The 19,162-nt window shown below is 46.6% G+C and overlaps 1 protein-coding gene across 6 annotated transcripts in view; it reads left to right on the top strand.

Moving 5' to 3' along the window:
- Nucleotides 1-19,162, top strand: part of rgs3a (regulator of G protein signaling 3a) — a 385,868-nt gene that overhangs the window by 67,766 nt on the left and 298,940 nt on the right. Inside the window, exon 1 of one of the 6 annotated variants that reach the window (XM_072240596.1) lies at nt 1,897-2,127. The exons of the other annotated variants lie outside the window; for them this stretch is intronic. Within the exon in view, the coding sequence (XP_072096697.1) occupies nt 2,104-2,127 (24 nt within the window). The 5' untranslated portion in view covers nt 1,897-2,103. Of the gene's footprint in view, nt 1-1,896; nt 2,128-19,162 lie in introns of those variants that run through there. 6 annotated transcript variants of the gene reach the window in all.

Below are 19,162 nucleotides of genomic sequence, written 5' to 3' on the forward strand. Positions count from 1 at the left end.
GGAGGTGTAAGGTGCTCTGTTGCTCTGCTAGCCCACAGATCACCCTTACTTAGCTCCCCAAACAAGGTCACGTGAAGCCATGGGAGAAGGTGGTGGATGGTTGTATGAGCAGCTGGTGCCTACCAAAAGTCGTAGTTTTGTGACCACTGACTCCAGGCAGACAATCTCTGAGGAGGACTGATAATGGCTGGGTCACCCATCTTGTAAAGACACCGCCCAGAAGAAGGCAGAGGGTTCTCTTTCCATTCAGAAATCTGACAATACAGGGGAAGAAGTTGTTCCTGAAACATTGAGTGAAGTTATCCACTCTGGTTCAGGAGCCTGACAACTGTAGGGTATTAAATGTTCCTGAACCTAGTGGTATGAGACCTCCTTCCCAATGGTAGCAGTGAGAAGTGAGCATGGCCTAGATGATGTGGATGCTGCTTTGTTGTGGCAACGCCTCCTTGTAAATGTGCTGAAAGGTGGGTAGGGCCTTGCCTGTGATGGACTAGGCTGTATTCAGCACTTCCTGTACATTTTTCTGTTCTTGGGCATTGGTTTTCCATCCCGGGCCGTGATGCAATCAGTCAGCCATTTTCCAGATTTCTAACCAACCTCACTGCCTGATTCAAGTCTTGTGCTGAGGGAACGGTGGTCGGATGGACCAGTAATGGTGTATTCTGTACTGTCACACCTAATGTTTCTGCAATACTTTTGTAAAGATTTATCTTAAAAGAAGAATTTTTAAATATTTCCCATTTTTAAATTTGAAGTGCTTGTATTCACACTGGAGTTAGGGAAGTGCTGTACCATTCTAATAGAGTATAGTCCATTTTATGAAGGATCCCTTGTGTTTCTTTTTCATTAATGATTGTCATGCAAAAAGAAATGTTTTGCTTATGATTTATGTGTAAGACAAAGATGGGAAATAATAAATTAAACAGTCTAGTTGAAATAGGAAGCTCGATTTAACAGTGTTTACACTGGGCCCTACTTAAAGATCAAATTCTCTTTTGCAACACTCTGTGTTTTGAGTTTTTATAATATTCTCAGAGGGAATTTTACGGTATTAATCATTCCAATTATTGTTTCGACTAATATCGTCAGCATCCCTTCCCACCAAGCACTTTGTGCTTTTAGCTTTTCCTTGTCTGAGCCTTAATCGTGTTAATCATTCACAAAAGAAGACTGAGCCACGGACAACCAGGAAATGCAACTGAATATCTTTATTTTAGAGTTTGAAATCTTTCAAATGTAAAAGGAGATTCTTCAATTTAGAAACCCTTATGAAGTTCTGATGAAGGGTCTCAGCTGTTTATTCCTCTCCATAGAAGTTCCCTGACCTGCCGAGTTCCTCCAGAATTTTGTGTCTGTTGCTTTGTGTTTCCAGAATCTGTAGAATCTCTTGTGTTTCTTCAACTTAATTGCCCTTTTAATCTACTATTGTGCTAAATCTGATAAATATTAGTGATATTGCTGCCTGAACTGATACTTGTGTAATCCTAGTTACAATGTCACCACTAATCAGGGAATGATTTTGCCCTTGGTTATTAGGAATAATATATTAAACATTTCTGATCAAAGATCAAAGTACATTTATTATCAAAGTATGCATGCAGGATACAACTTCGAGTTTCATCTCCAATACGTAAAGATGCAAGAAGGGACAGAGAGTAGAGATTAGGGGGAACCAAGGGAATTCTGAGCACTTCATAGAACCCAACATGACATAAACGTTAGTTAGTTGTAGCTAAGTGAAACTGCCAGGAAGCTTTCTGGCTTATCATTCCGAGCCATACGACAGAGCCAGGGGCTTGGGAGGCGAAAGGTTGTTTCCTGCGATTCTTTTAAATCTGGGTTCCCATGGGTGACTTTGCCAAGTAAATCACATTTCTCTCTGCAACTTTTAAACCAGGAGCACATAGCTTTGGGAAATATGCTCGGTGTCCAGTAATTCATTGAACTTGTGCAGCATTTCATACAACATGCTAGGGGTGTTCAGATCTTTGAAAAGAACAGGTCTGTAAACGTGGACCGCTCTGCAGACTGAGGTAGTTGTTGTAGAAAAGCAGCAGCCACAACGTGGAAGACTTCTCTGCCCAGAGAAAGAGGAATTCAGCAATGCTCCAGGCAATTGGGCAACAGGTAGACCGTTTATCAACCTTTTATTAAATGCACATTTTCTTAAGAGATGTTAAGAAAATTTGTCCAGTACTTCAAAATTAAGTGACTGAGTTTGGTATTTTTTGTGGCTCGTTTCACCATTTAGTAAAATACATTGTACAGATGTATAACTGACAACATAGAAATAAATTGGTTTAAGATTCAATATAGTTTAATGCCATTTCCAGTGTACGAGTGTAAAGGAGAACAAAATAATTGTTACTCCAGATCCGATGCACTAAAAAGCCACAATAGGATAAAGAATACACTAATAAAAATGACACAATAAATACATATACAGTAAATACATAAGATAGCTTATATTTTTTGATTGTACATCCATAAACTGATACTGCTTAAATAACACATCTCTTAACGAGTTTAAATCCTGATATTTTTAGGTATGTATATTAATGTTCTAGCTCAGTATAATTTCTGCTGCAATATTTGAACAAGATGCATTGAAGGTGGTGATATTAAACAACAATGCATAGAACTGTCATAGGTGTAAAATATTTTTCCCTCAGTAATTATGGAAACTAGAAATGGAGTTTATACGATCCCTAGAATTGCAGAATTTCTGCAGAATACATGTAATACTTGAGAGTGTGCTGATTTAGGAACAAGGGTACTAGACCTGGGATGTTGGTAACTGTGGACACTGTCAGTAGCCCCACCAACTCACATTGATGGCAGGAAGCCAGGCTGCCTGTTCTGTGAGGGAGCTGGGGTAATCCGGAGCAGTCCCACTCTGAGGCTCGGCTGATGAGTCCTCAGTCCCAGGAGGTGGCTTTCAACAGTTGCTTCACGTACTTCGCCACAGAGAAAGCATTAGATGAAGCAGGTAACTAGGTTTAGCACAACGGGAATTGCAGATTGATACAGATGACTGTAGTCAGACAAGTTAATACCAAAGTAGTTCATGCAGAGCACCACCCCAATGCCTCCCATCTTCCAATACACTTTTGTCTGTCTATGATTTTAACACTATCAATTTAGCAGCAGGACGACAGGGCATTTTAGCACTGGGTGGTACAGTGGCGTAGCAGTTAGTGTAACGATTTATAGCCCCAGCGACCCGGGTACAATTCCCACCACTGCCTGGAAGGAACTTGTACATTTTCTCTGTGACTGCATGGGTTTCCTCTGGGTTCTCCAGTTTCCTTCCCAAAGATGTACGGGTTAGTAGGTTAATTGGTCACATGGGTGTAATCAGGCAGTGTGGGCTCGTTGGGCCGGAAAGCCTGCTACTAAGTAAATAGATAAATATAATTCACTGTGGAGGAGGTGCCTGCAGGGATTAAAGAGATTCTCATTTTTGGGTGTGCTGCTGAATGAGCTGCCTGCTGATGTTGTCTCAACAGATACAACTGTGGCTGGCTGCTGAACTCAAATGAGCCACAATCAAATGTCAGAATCAGAATCAGGTTTAATATCACTGATGTATGTTGTGAAATGTGTGGTCTTGCTGCATCAGTACGGTGCAATATGTGATAACAAAAATGATAAATTACAATATAAAATGTATATATATTCTTCCTGAAATGTTGGATGTGTGACTTCAGGCTCCTGTAGCAATGGGAAGAGGCATGCCCTGGGTGACAGGGTCCTTGGATGTCACCTTTCTGAGGCACTGCCTTTGAAGATGTCCTCAATGCTGTTGAGGATAGTGCCCATGATGGAGCAAGCTGAATTTTCAGCTTTTTCCAATCTTGTCCAATTTCCAATGCAGTTGTCCCTCCATCCCTGAGAGTGATGGAACCAGTTAGAATGCTCTTCATGGAACATCTGCAGAAATTTGCGAGTGTCTTTGCTGATAAACCAAATCTTCTCAAACTCCTAATGAAATATATCTGCTATTGTGCCTTGCTTGTAATCGTGTCAATAATATGTTGGACCCAGAATAGATTTTCAGAGACTTTGACACCCAGGAATTTGAAGCTGTTCACCCTTTCCTCTTTTGATCCCTCGATGAGGACTGATGTGTGTTCCCTCGGTTTCCACTTCCTGAACTCCATAATCAAGTCCTTGGTCTTACTGACGTTGACTGTAAGGTTGTTGTTGAGACACCACTCAGGCAGATGATCGAGCTTGCTCCTGAACACCTGTTACCATCTGACATTCTGCCAACAATAGTTGTGTTGTCAGCAAATTTACAGGTAGCATTTGAGCTGGGCATGGCCACACAATCGTGGGTGTAGAAAGAGTAGAGAAGTGGGCTAAGCACACATCCTTCAGGTGTGCCAGTGTTGATTGTCAGCAAGGTGGAGATGTTTTTTACAATTACTTCTACATTGGGTTTTATAGGATTGCTTTTGTATTTAATTGTGTTCTGCTTATTTTTTATGCTGCATTGGATCCTGACCAGCAATCATTTCATTTTCCTTTATACTCTACTTGTATACTGAAGCATCACAATAAACAATCTTCAATCAAATGAGTTCAAAGAGTATATTTCCTTGGCAAGGAAGAGGAGAAGTTTGGGTGTCTTCCCTAGCTACCTATCTCCCACTATGTTATAACCTACTCAACACCTCTCCTCTCACACCTCTTCTAACTCGCTGTTTCTTGACGAAGACTAGTGCTTCACCCCAAGCCTTTGAGTCACCTTAGGGGTACCCAGGTCTTCAGGGACTGGAGGTGGAGAAGGTCGGTAACTTTAAATTTCTTGGCAATATCACATAGTAGGATCTGTCCTGCAAGTGCCATCACAAAAAAGGCACAGCGCACCCAATTTCTTAGAAGTTTGCCTAGCATGTTCAGCATGTCACCTAAAACTTTGACAAACTAAGTAGAAATATGAGGCTATCAGGCAGGAACTTGGAAGCATAAATTGGAAACAGATGTTCTCAGGGAAACGTACGGAAGAAATGTGGCAAATGTTCAGGGGATATTTGTGTGGGGTACTGCAAAAGTACATTCCAATGAGACAGGGAAAGGATGGAAGGGTAAAGGAACCATGGTGTACAAAGGCTGTTGTAAATCTAGTCAAGAAGAACAGAAGAGCTTACGAAAAGTTCAAAAAACTAGGCAATGATAGAGGTCTAGAAGATCATAAGGCTAGCAGGAAGGAGCTTAAGAATGAAATTAGGAGAGCTGGAAGGGGCCATGAGAAGGTCTTGGCAGAGAGGATTGAGAAAAACCCCAAGGCATTCTACAAGTATGTCAAGAACAAGAGGATAAGACATGAGAGAATAGGACCAATCAAGTGTGACAGTGGAAAAGTGTGTATGGAACTGGAAGAGATGGCAGAGGTATTTGATGAGTACTTTGCTTCAGTATCACTACAGAAAAGGATCTTGGTGATTGTAGGGATGATTTGCAGCAGACTGAAAAGCTATTAACAAAGAGGATGTGCCGGAGCTTCTGGAAAGCATCAAGTTGGATAAGTCACTGGGACCGGATGGGATATACCCCAGGCAACTGTGGGAAGTGAGCGAAGAGATTGCTGAGCCTCTGGCAGTGATCTTTACATCATCAATGAGGACAGGAGATGTTCCGGAGGATTAGAGGTTTGCGAATGTTGTTCCGTTATTCAAGAAAGGGAGTAGAGATAGCCCAGGAAATTATAGACCAGTGAGTCTTGCTTCAGCGGTCGGTAGGTAGATGGAGAAAATCCTGAGATGCAGGATTTATGAACATTTGGAGAGGCATAATAGGATTAGGAATAGTCAACATGGCTTTGTGAAAGGCAGGTCATGCCTTTACGAGCCTGATTGAATTTTTTGAGGATGTGACTAAACACGCTGATGAAGGTAGAGCAGTAGATGTAGTGCACAGTATACGAATTTCAGCAAGGCATTTGACAAGGTACCCCATGCAAAGCTTATTGAGAAAGTAAAGAGGCATGGGATCCAAGGGGACATTGCTTTGTGGATCCAGAATTGGCTTGACACAAAGGTTAGGGGTGTTGTGGATAGTGTGGAGGGCTGTCAGAGGTTACAGCGGGACATTGATAGGATGCAAAACTGTGCTGAGAAGTGACAGATGGAGTTCAAACCAGATAAGTGTGAGGTGGTTCATTTTGGTAGGTCAAATATGATGGCAGAATATAGCATTAATGGTAAGACTCTTGGCAGTGTGGAGGATCAGAGGGATCTTGGGGTCCAAGTCCATGGGCTGACTCTGTGGTTAAGAAGGCATATGGTTCATTGAGCTTCATCAACCATGGGATTGAGTTTAAGAGCCGAGAGGTAATGTTGCAGCTATATAGGACCCTGGTCAGACCCCACTTGGAGTACTGTGCTCAATTCTGGTCGCCTCACTACAGGAAAGATGTGGAAACTATAGAAAGGGTGCAGAGGAGATTTACAAGGATGTTGCCTGGATTGGGGAGCATGACTTATGAGAATACGTTGAATGAACTCGGCCTTTTTTCCTTCGAGCGACGGAGGATGAGAGGTGACCTGATAGAGGTGTATAAAATGATGAGAGGCATTGATCATGTGGATAGTCAGAGGCTTTTCCTAAGGGCTGAAACAGCTAGCACGAGAGGGCACAGTTTTAAGATACTTGGAAGTAGGTACAGAGGAGATGTCAGGGGTAAGTTTATTACGCAGAGAGTGGTGAGTGCGTGGAATGGGCTACCGGCAGCACTGGTGGAGGTGGAAACGACAGGGTCTTTAAGAGGCTCCTGGATAGGTATATGGAGCTTAGAAAAATAGAGGGCTCTGGGTAAGCCTAGGTAGTTCTAATGTAAGGAATGTTCCACACAGCTTTGTGGGCCGAAGGGCCTGTATTGTGCTGTAGGTTTTCTATGTTTCTATGTTTCTGAACTTCTGTAGATCGACAGTGGAGAATATCCCGAATCATGGCCTGTTATGAAAACACCAATGTCCAGGAATGCAAAAGCGTACAGAAAGTGGTGGAAACAACACAGGAAAAGCCCTCCCCACCATTATAGACATTGACGAGGAACGCTGTCACAGGAAGGCAGCATCTGTCACCAAGGGCACCCCACCACACAGGCTATGCTCCCATCACACTGCCAGCATTGGGCAGGAGGTACAGAAACCTTGGATCCCAAACCACCACGTTCAGGAAAGGTCATTGCCCTATAACCATCAGTTATTACCTGCCTCTGACAAACAGACACCACTTTCTATTTAAAGTAGCTGATGGCCATCTTCCATTGAAGTCGTAGCTCAGTAGACTGTCATTTAACGATCCCTCACAAGAGCCATCTATCTCTCTCACCCTCACTATCCATCTATCCCTCTCTCCCTCACTATCCATCTATTCCTCTCTCCCTCACTATCCATCTATTCCTCTCTCCCACATTATCCATCGATCCTTCTCTCCCTCACTATCCATCTATACCTCTCTCCCTCACTATCCACCTTTCCCTCACTATCCATCTATCCCTCTCTCCCTCACTATCCTTCTATCCCTCTCTCCCTCACTATCCATCTATCCCTATCACCCTCACTATCCATCTATCCCTCTCTTCCTCACTATCCATCTATCCCTCTCTCCCTCACTATCCATCTATCCCTCTCCCTCACTATCCATCTATCCCTATCACCCTCACTAACAATCCATCTATCACTTTCTCCCTCACTATCTATCTATTCCTCTCTCCCTCACTATCCAGCTATCCCACTCCCTCACTATCCATCTATCCCTCTCTCCCTCACTATCCATTGATCCCTCTCTCCCTCACTATCCATCGATCCCTCTCTCCCCCACTATCCATCTATCCCTCTCTCCCTCACTATCTATTCCTCTCTCCCTCACTATCCAGCTATCCCCCTCTCTCTCACTATCCATCTATCCCTCTCTCCCTCACTATCCATCGAGCCCTCTCTCCCTCACTATCCATCTATACCTCTCTCCCTCACTATCCATCCCTCCTTCACTATCCATCTATCCATCTCTCCCTCACTATCCATCTATCCCTCTCCCTCACTATCCATCTATCCCTCTCTCCCTCACTATCCATTGATCCCTCTCTCCCTCACTATCCATCGATCCCTCTCTCCCCCACTATCCATCTATCCCTCTCTCCCTCACTATCCATCTATCCCTCTCACCCTCACTATCTATCTATTCCTCTCTCCCTCACTATCCAGCTATCCCCCTCTCTCTCACTATCCACCTATCCCTCTCTCCCTCACTATCCATCAATCCCTCTCTCCCTCACAATCCATCTATACCTCTCTCCCTCTCTATCCATCTCTCCTTCACTATCCATCTATCCCTCTCTCCCTCACTATCCATCTATCCCTCTCCCTCACTATCCATCTATCCCTATCACCCTCACGAACTATCTATCTATCCCTCTCTCCCTCACTATCCATCTATCCCTCTCTCCCTCACTATCCATCTATCCCTCTCTCCCTATCCATCTATCCCTCTCACCCTCACTATCCATCTATCCCCATCACCCTCACTATCCATCTATCACTCTCTCCCTCACTATCCATCTATCCCTCTCTCCCTCACTATCCATCTATCCCTCTCTCCCTCACTACCTATCTATGCCTATCAATCTCACTATCCATCTATCCCTCTCTCCCTCACTATCCATCTATCCGCTACTCCCTCACTATCCATCTATCCCTCTCTCCCTCACCATCCATCTATCCCTCTCTCCCTCACTATCCATCTATCCCTCTCTCCCTCACTATCCATCTATCCCTCTCCCTCACTATCCATCTATCCCTCTCTCCCTCACTATCCATTGATCCCTCTCTCCCTCACTATCCATCGATCCCTCTCTCCCCCACTATCCATCTATCCCTCTCTCCCTCACTATCCATCTATCCCTCTCACCCTCACTATCTATCTATTCCTCTCTCCCTCACTATCCATCTATCCCTCTCCCTCACTATCCATCTATCCCTCTCCCTCACTATCCATCTATCCCTATCACCCTCACGAACTATCTATCTATCCCTCTCTCCCTCACTATCCATCTATCCCTCTCTCCCTCACTATCCATCTATCCCTCTCTCCCTATCCATCTATCCCTCTCACCCTCACTATCCATCTATCCCCATCACCCTCACTATCCATCTATCACTCTCTCCCTCACTATCCATCTATCCCTCTCTCCCTCACTATCCATCTATCCCTCTCTCCCTCACTACCTATCTATGCCTATCAATCTCACTATCCATCTATCCCTCTCTCCCTCACTATCCATCTATCCGCTACTCCCTCACTATCCATCTATCCCTCTCTCCCTCACCATCCATCTATCCCTCTCTCCCTCACTATCCATCTATCTCTCTCTCCCTCACTATCCATTTATCCCTCTCTCACTCACTATCCGTCTATCCCCCTCTCCCTCACTATCCGTCTATCCCTCTCTCCTTCACTATTCACCTGTTCCTCGCTCCCTCACTATCCATCTATCCCTATCACCCCCACTATCCATCTATCCCTCTCTCGATCACTATCCATCTATCCCTCTCTCCCTCACTATCCATCTATCCCTATCACCCTCACTATCCATCTATTCCTCTTTCCCTCACTATCCATCTATCCCTCTCTCCCTCACTATACATCTATCCCCCCTCCCTCACTGTCCCCTCCCTCACTATCCATCTATCCCTCTCTCCCTCACTATCCATCTATCCCTATCACCCTCACTATCCATCTATTCCTCTCTCCCTCACTATCCATTTATCCCTCTCTCCCTCACTATCCATCTATCCCGCTCTCCCTCACTATCCATCTATCCCTCTCTCCCTCACTATCCATCTATCCCCTTCTCCCTCACTATCCATCTATCCCCTTCTCTCTCACTATCCATCTATCCCTCTCTCCCCCACTATCCATCTATCCCTCTCTCCCTCACTTTCCATCTATCTCCCTCTCCCTCACTATCCATCTATCCCTCTCTCCCTCACTATCCGTCTATCCCCCTCTCCCTCACTATCCATCTATCCCTCTCTCCTTCACGATCCATCCGTTCCTCTCTCCCTCACTATCCATCTATCCCTAGCACCCTCACTATCCATCTATCCCTCTCTCTCACTATCTATCTATTCCTCTCTCCCTCACTATCCATCTCTCCCTCACTATCCATCTATCCCTCTCTCCCTCACTATCCATCTATCCCTCTCTCCCTCACTATCCATCTATCCCCTTCTCCCTCACTATCCATCTATCCCTCTCTCCCTCACTATCCATCTAACCCTATCGCCCTCACTATCCATCTATTCCTCTTTCCCTCACTATCCACCTATCCCTCTCTCCCTCACTATCCATCTATCTCCCCTCCCTCACTATCCCCTCCCTCACTATCCATCTATCCCTCTCTCCCTCAGTATCCATCTATCCCTCTCTCCCTCACTATCCATCTATGCCTATCACCCTCACTATCCATCTATCCCTCTCTCCCTCACTATCCATCTATCCCCTTCTCCCTCACTATCCATCTATCCCTCTCTCCCTCACTATCCATCTATCCCACTCTCCCTCACTATCCATCTATCTCCCTCTTCCTCACTATCCATCTATCCCTCTCTCCCTCACGATCCGTCTATCCCCCTCTCCCTCACTATCCATCTATCCCTCTCTCCTTCACGATCCATCTGTTCCTCTCTCCCTCACTATCCATCTATCCCTAGCACCCTCACTATCCATCTATCCCTCTCTCTCTCACTATCCATCTATCCCTCTCTCTCTCACTATCTATCTATTCCTCTCTCCCTCACTATCCATCTCTCCCTCACTATCCATCTATCCCTCTCTCCCTCACTATCCATCTATCCCTATCACCCTCACGACCCATCTATTCCTCTCTCTCTCACTATCCATCGATCCCTCTCTCCCTCACTATCCATCTATACCTCTCTCCTTCACTATCCATCTATACTTCTCTCCCTCACTATCCATCTCTCCCTCACTATCCATCTATCCCTCTCTCCCTCACTATCCATCTATCCCTCTCTCCCTCACTATCCATCTATGCCTATCACCCTCACTATCCATCTATCCCTGTCTCCCTCACTATCCATCTATCCCTCTCTCCCTGACTATCCATCTATCCCTCTCTCCCTGACTATCCATCTAACCCTCTCTCCCTGACTATCCATCTATCCCACTCTCTCTCACTATCCATCTATCCCTCTCTCCCTCACTATCCATCTATGCCTATGACCCTCACCGTCCATCTATCCCTCTCTCCCTCACTATCCATCTATCCCTCTCTCCCTCACTATCCATCTATCCCTCTCTCCCTCACTACCCATCTATCGCCTTCTCCCTCACTATCCATCTGTTCCTCTCTCCCTCACTATCCGTCTATCCCCCCTCCCTCACTATCCATCTATCCCTCTCTCCTTCACTATCCATCTGTTCCTCTCACCTTCACTATCCATCTATCCCAGCACCCTCACTATCCATCTATCCATCTCTCTCTCACTATCCATCTATGCCTCTCTCTCTCACTATCTATCTATTCCTCTCTCCTTCATTATCCATCTATGCCTATCACCCTCACTATCTATCTATTCCTCTCTCTCTCACTATCCATCTATCCCTCTCTCCCTCACTATCCATCTATGCTTATCACCCTCACTATCCATCTATCCCTCTATCCCTCTCTCCCTCACTATCCATCTATCCCTCTCTCCCTCACTATCCATCTATCCCTCTCGCCCTCACTATCCATCTATCTCTCTCTCCCTCACTATCCATCTATCCCTCTCTCCCTCACTATCTGTCTATCCCCCTCTCCCTCACTATCCATCTATCCCTCTGTCCTTCACTATCCATCTGTTCCTCTCTCCCTCACTATCCATCTATCCCTAGCACCCTCACTATCCATCTATCCCTCTCTCCCTCACTATCCGTCTATCCCTCTCTCCCTCACTATCCATCTATCCCTCTCTCCCTCACTATCCATCTATCCCTATCACCCTCACTATCCATCTATGCCTATCACCCTCACTATGCATCTATCCCTCTCTCCCTCACTATCCATCTATCCCTCTCTACCTCACTATCAATCTATCCCCTTCTCCCTCACTATCCATCTATCCCTCTCTCTCTCACTATCCATCGATCCCTCTCTCCCTCACTATCCATCTATACCTCTCTCCCTCACTATCCATCTGTACCTCTCTCCCTCACTATACGTCTCTCCCTCACTATCCATCTATTCCTATCACCCTCACTATCCATCTATCCCTCTCTCCTTCACTATCCATCTATCCCTCTCTCCCTCACTATCCATATATCCCTCTCTCCCTCACTATCCATCTATCCCTCTCTCCCTCACTATCCATCTATCCCTCTCTCACTCACTATCCATCTATGCCTCTCTCCCTCACTATCCATCTATCCCTCTCTACCTCACTATCAATCTATCCCCTTCTCCCTCACTATCCATCTATCCCTCTCTCTCTCACTATCCATCGATCCCTCTCTCCCTCACTATCCATCTATACCTCTCTCCCTCACTATCCATCTGTACCTCTCTCCCTCACTATACCTCTCTCCCTCACTATCCATCTATTCCTATCACCCTCACTATCCATCTATCCCTCTCTCCTTCACTATCCATCTATCCCTCTCTCCCTCACTATCCATATATCCCTCTCTCCCTCACTATCCATCTATCCCTCTCTCCCTCACTATCCATCTATCCCTCTCTCACTCACTATCCATCTATGCCTATCACCCTCACTATCCATCTATCCCTCTCTCCCTCACTATCCATCTATCCCTCTCTACCTCACTATCAATCTGTCCCCTTCTCCCTCACTATCCATCTATCCCTCTCTCTCTCACTATCCATCGATCCCTCTCTCCCTCACTATTCATCTATACCTCTCTCCCTCACTATCCATCTGTACCTCCCTCCCTCACTATCCCTCTCTCCCACACTATCCATCTATCCCTCTCTCCCTCACTATCCATCGATCCCTCTCTCCCTCACTATCCATCTATACCTCTCTCCCTCACTATCCATCTGTACCTCTCTCCCTCACTATACCTCTCTCCCTCACTATACCTCTCTCCCTCACTATCCATCTATTCCTATCACCCTCACTATCCATCTATCCCTCTCTCCTTCACTATCCATCTATCCCTCTCTCCCTCACTATCCATCTATCCCTCTCTCCCTCACTATCCATCTATCCCTCTCTCCCTCACTATCCATCTATCCCTCTCTCCCTCACTATCCATCTATCCCTCTCTCACTCACTATCCATCTATGCCTATCACCCTCACTATCCATCTATCCCTCTCTCCCTCACTATCCATCTATCCCTCTCTACCACACTATCAATCTGTCCCCTTCTCCCTCACTATCCATCTATCCCTCTCTCTCTCACTATCCATCGATCCCTCTCTCTCTCACTATCCATCGATCCCTCTCTCCCTCACTATCCATCTATACCTCTCTCCCTCACTATCCATCTGTACCTCCCTCCCTCACTATCCCTCTCTCCCACACTATCCATCTATCCCTCTCTCCCTCACTATCCATCTATCCCTATCACCCTCACTATCCATCTATCCCTCTCTCCTTCACTATCCACCTATCCCTCTCTCCCTCACTATCCATCTATCCCTCTCTCCCTCACTATCCATCTATCCCTCTCTCCCTCACCATCCATCTATCTCTCTCCCCCTCACTATCCATCTATCTCTCTCTCCCTCACTATCCATCTATCCCTCTCTCTCTCACTATCCGTCTATCCCCCCCTCCCTCACTATCCATCTATCCCTCTCTCCTTCAATATCCATCTGTTCCTCTCTCCCTCACTATCCATCTATCCCTATCACCCTCACTATCCATCTATCCCTCTCTCGCTCACTATCCATCTATCCCTCTCTCCCTCACTATCCATCTATCCCTCTGTCCCTCACTATCCATCTATCCCTATCACCCTCACTATCCATCTCTCCCTCTCTCCCTCACTATCCATTTATCCCTCTCTCCCTCACTATCCATCTATCCCTCTCTCCCTCACTATCCATCTGTCCCTCCGTTCCTCACTATCCGTCTATCCCCTCTCCCTCACTATCCATCTATCCCTCTCTCCCTCACTATCCATCTATACCTCTCTCCCTCACTATCCATCTATCCCTATCACCCTCACTATCCATCTATCCCTCGCTCCTTCACTATCCATCTATCCCTCTCTCCCTCACTATCCATCTATCCCTCTCTCCCTCACTATCCATCTATCCCTCTCCCTCACTATCCATCTATCCCTATCACCCTCACTATCCATCTATCCCTCGCTCCTTCACTATCCATCTATCCCTCTCTCCCTCACTATCCATCTATCTCACTCCCCCTCACTATCCATCTATCTCACTCCCCCTCACTATCCATCTATCGCTCTCTCCCTCACTATCCATCTATCCGTCTCTCCCTCACTATCCGTCTATCCCCCTCTCCCTCACTATCCAGCTATCCCCCTCTCCTTCTCTATCCATCTGTTCCTCTCTCCCTCACTATCCATCTATCCCTATCACCCTCACTATCCATCTATCCCTCTCACACTGACTATCCATCTATGCCTATCACCCTCACTATCCATCTATCCCTCTCTCCCTCACTATCCATCTATCCCTCTCTCCCTCACTATCCATCTATCCCCTTTTCCCTCACTATCCATCTATCCCACTCTCCCTCACTATCCATCTATCCCTCTCTCCCTCACTATCCATCTGTCCCTCTCTCCCTCACTATCCGTCTATCCCCCTCTCCCTCACTATCCATTTATCCCTCTCTCCTTCACTATCCATCTGTTCCTCGCTCTCTCACTGTCCATCTATCCCTCTCTATCACTATCTATATATTCCTCTCGCCCTCACTATCCATCTCTCCCTCACTATCCATCTATCCCTCTCTCCCTCACTATCCATCTATGCCTATCACCCTCACTATCCATCTATTCCTCTCTCCCTCACTATCCATCGATCCCCCTCTCCCTCACTATCCATCTATACCTGTCTCCCTCACTACCTATCTATACCTCTCTACCTCACTATCCAGCTCTACCTCACTATCCATCTATACCTCTCTACCTCACTATCCAGCTCTCCCTCACAATCCATCTACACCTCTCTACCTCACTATCCAGCTCTCCCTCACTATCCATCTATCCCTCTCCCTCACTATCCATCTATCCCTCTCTCCCTCACTATCCATCTGTCCCTCTCTCCCTCACTATCCGTCAATCCCCCTCTCCCTCACTATCCATCTATCCCTCTCTTGTTCAGTATCCATCTGTTCCTCTCTCCCTCACTATCCATCTATCCCTATCACCCTCATTATCCATCTATCCCTCTCTCTTACTATCTATCTATTCCACTCTCCCTCACTATCCATCTATCCCTCTCTCCCTCACTACCCATCTATCCCTATCACCCTCACTATCCATCTATTCCTCTCTCTCTCACTATCCATCGATCCCTCTCACCCTCACTATCCATCTATACCTCTCTCCCTCACTATCCATCTATACCTCTCTCCCTCACTATCCCTCTCTCTCTGACTATACTTCTATTCCTCTCTCCCTCACTATCCATCTATCCCTCTCTTCCTCACTATCCATCTATACCTCCCTACCTCACTATCCAGCTCTCCCTCACTATCCATCTATACCTCTCTACCTCACTATCCAGCTCTCCCTCACTATCCATCTATACCTCTCTACCTCACTATCCAGCTCTCCCTCACTATCCATCTATCCCTGTCTCCCTCACTATCCATCTATCCCTCTCTCCCTCACTATCCATCTATCCCTCTCTCCCTCACTATCCATCTATCCCCTTCTCCCTCACTATCCATCTATCACTCTGTCCCTCACTATCCATCTATCCATCTCTCCCTCACTATCCATCTATCCCTCTCTCCCTCACTATCCATCTGTCCCTCTCTCCCTCACTATCCGTCTATCCCCCTCTCCCTCACTATCCATCTATCCCTCTCTCGTTCACTATCCATCTGTTCCTCTCTCCCTCACTATCCATCTATCCCTCTCTCCCTCACTATCCATCCATCCCTCTCTCCCTCACTATCCATCTGTTCCTCTCTCCCTCACTATCCATCTATCCCTATCACCCTCATTATCCATCTATCCCTCTCTCTTACTATCTATCTATTCCACTCTCCCTCACTATCCATCTATCCCTCTCTCCCTCACTATCCATCTAACCCTATCACCTTCACTATCCATCTATTCCTGTCTCTCTCACTATCCATCGATCCCTCTCACCCTCACTATCCATCTATACCTCTCTCCCTCACTATCCATCTATACCTCTCTCCCTCACTATCCCTCTCTCCCTCACTATCCTTCTATCCCTGTCTCCCTCACTATCCATCTATCCCTCTCTCCCTCACTATCCATCTATCCCTCTCTCACTCACTATCCATCTATGCCTATCACCCTCACTATCCATCTATCCCTCTCTCCCTCACTATCCATCTATCCCTCTCTACCTCACTATCAATCTGTCCCCTTCTCCCTCACTATCCATCTATCCCTCCCTCTCTCACTATCCATCGATCCCTCTCTCCCTCACTATTCATCTATACCTCTCTCCCTCACTATCCATCTGTACCTCCCTCCCTCACTATCCCTCTCTCCCACACTATCCATCTATCCCTCTCTCCCTCACTATCCATCGATCCCTCTCTCCCTCACTATCCATCTATACCTCTCTCCCTCACTATCCATCTGTACCTCTCTCCCTCACTATACCTCTCTCCCTCACTATACCTCTCTCCCTCACTATCCATCTATTCCTATCACCCTCACTATCCATCTATCCCTCTCTCCTTCACTATCCATCTATCCCTCTCTCCCTCACTATCCATCTATCCCTCTCTCCCTCACTATCCATCTATCCCTCTCTCCCTCACTATCTATCTATCCCTCTCTCCCTCACTATCCATCTATCCCTCTCTCACTCACTATCCATCTATGCCTATCACCCTCACTATCCATCTATCCCTCTCTCCCTCACTATCCATCTATCCCTCTCTACCACACTATCAATCTGTCCCCTTCTCCCTCACTATCCATCTATCCCTCTCTCTCTCACTATCCATCGATCCCTCTCTCCCTCACTATCCATCTATACCTCTCTCCCTCACTATCCATCTGTACCTCCCTCCTTCACTATCCCTCTCTCCCACACTATCCATCTATCCCTCTCTCCCTCACTATCCATCTATCCCTATCACCCTCACTATCCATCTATCCCTCTCTCCTTCACTATCCACCTATCCCTCTCTCCCTCACTATCCATCTATCCCTCTCTCCCTCACTATCCATCTATCCCTCTCTCCCTCACCATCCATCTATCTCTCTCCCCCTCACTATCCATCTATCTCTCTCTCCCTCACTATCCATCTATCCCTCTCTCTCTCACTATCCGTCTATCCCCCCCTCCCTCACTATCCATCTATCCCTCTCTCCTTCAATATCCATCTGTTCCTCTCTCCCTCACTATCCATCTATCCCTATCACCCTCACTATCCATCTATCCCTCTCTCGCTCACTATCCATCTATCCCTCTCTCCCTCACTATCCATCTATCCCTCTGTCCCTCACTATCCATCTATCCCTATCACCCTCACTATCCATCTCTCCCTCTCTCCCTCACTATCCATTTATCCCTCTCTCCCTCACTATCCATCTATCCCTCTCTCCCTCACTATCCATCTGTCCCTCCGTTCCTCACTATCCGTCTATCCCCTCTCCCTCACTATCCATCTATCCCTCTCTCCCTCACTATCCATCTATACCTCTCTCCCTCACTATCCATCTGTACCTCCCTCCTTCACTATCCCTCTCTCCCACACTATCCATCTATCCCTCTCTCCCTCACTATCCATCTATCCCTATCACCCTCACTATCCATCTATCCCTCTCTCCTTCACTATCCACCTATCCCTCTCTCCCTCACTATCCATCTATCCCTCTCTCCCTCACTATCCATCTATCCCTCTCTCCCTCACCATCCATCTATCTCTCTCCCCCTCACTATCCATCTATCTCTCTCTCCCTCACTATCCATCTATCCCTCTCTCTCTCACTATCCGTCTATCCCCCCCTCCCTCACTATCCATCTATCCCTCTCTCCTTCAATATCCATCTGTTCCTCTCTCCCTCACTATCCATCTATCCCTATCACCCTCACTATCCATCTATCCCTCTCTCGCTCACTATCCATCTATCCCTCTCTCCCTCACTATCCATCTATCCCTCTGTCCCTCACTATCCATCTATCCCTATCACCCTCACTATCCATCTCTCCCTCTCTCCCTCACTATCCATTTATCCCTCTCTCCCTCACTATCCATCTATCCCTCTCTCCCTCACTATCCATCTGTCCCTCCGTTCCTCACTATCCGTCTATCCCCTCTCCCTCACTATCCATCTATCCCTCTCTCCCTCACTATCCATCTATACCTCTCTCCCTCACTATCCATCTATCCCTATCACCCTCACTATCCATCTATCCCTCGCTCCTTCACTATCCATCTATCCCTCTCTCCCTCACTATCCATCTATCCCTCTCTCCCTCACTATCCATCTATCCCTCTCCCTCACTATCCATCTATCCCTATCACCCTCACTATCCATCTATCCCTCGCTCCTTCACTATCCATCTATCCCTCTCTCCCTCACTATGCATCTATCTCACTCCCCCTCACTATCCATCTATCTCTCTCTCCCTCACTATCCACCTATCGCTCTCTCCCTCACTATCCATCTATCCCTCTCTCCCTCACTATCCGTCTATCCCCCTCTCCCTCACTATCCAGCTATCCCCCTCTCCTTCTCTATCCATCTGTTCCTCTCTCCCTCACTATCCATCTATCCCTATCACCCTCACTATCCATCTATCCCTCTCACACTGACTATCCATCTATGCCTATCACCCTCACTATCCATCTATCCCTCTCTCCCTCACTATCCATCTATCCCTCTCTCCCTCACTATCCATCTATCCCCTTTTCCCTCACTATCCATCTATCCCACTCTCCCTCACTATCCATCTATCCCTCTCTCCCTCACTATCCATC

This window comes from Mobula birostris, chromosome 22, assembly GCF_030028105.1.
Source record: "Mobula birostris isolate sMobBir1 chromosome 22, sMobBir1.hap1, whole genome shotgun sequence".
Lineage (NCBI taxonomy): Eukaryota > Metazoa > Chordata > Chondrichthyes > Myliobatiformes > Myliobatidae > Mobula > Mobula birostris.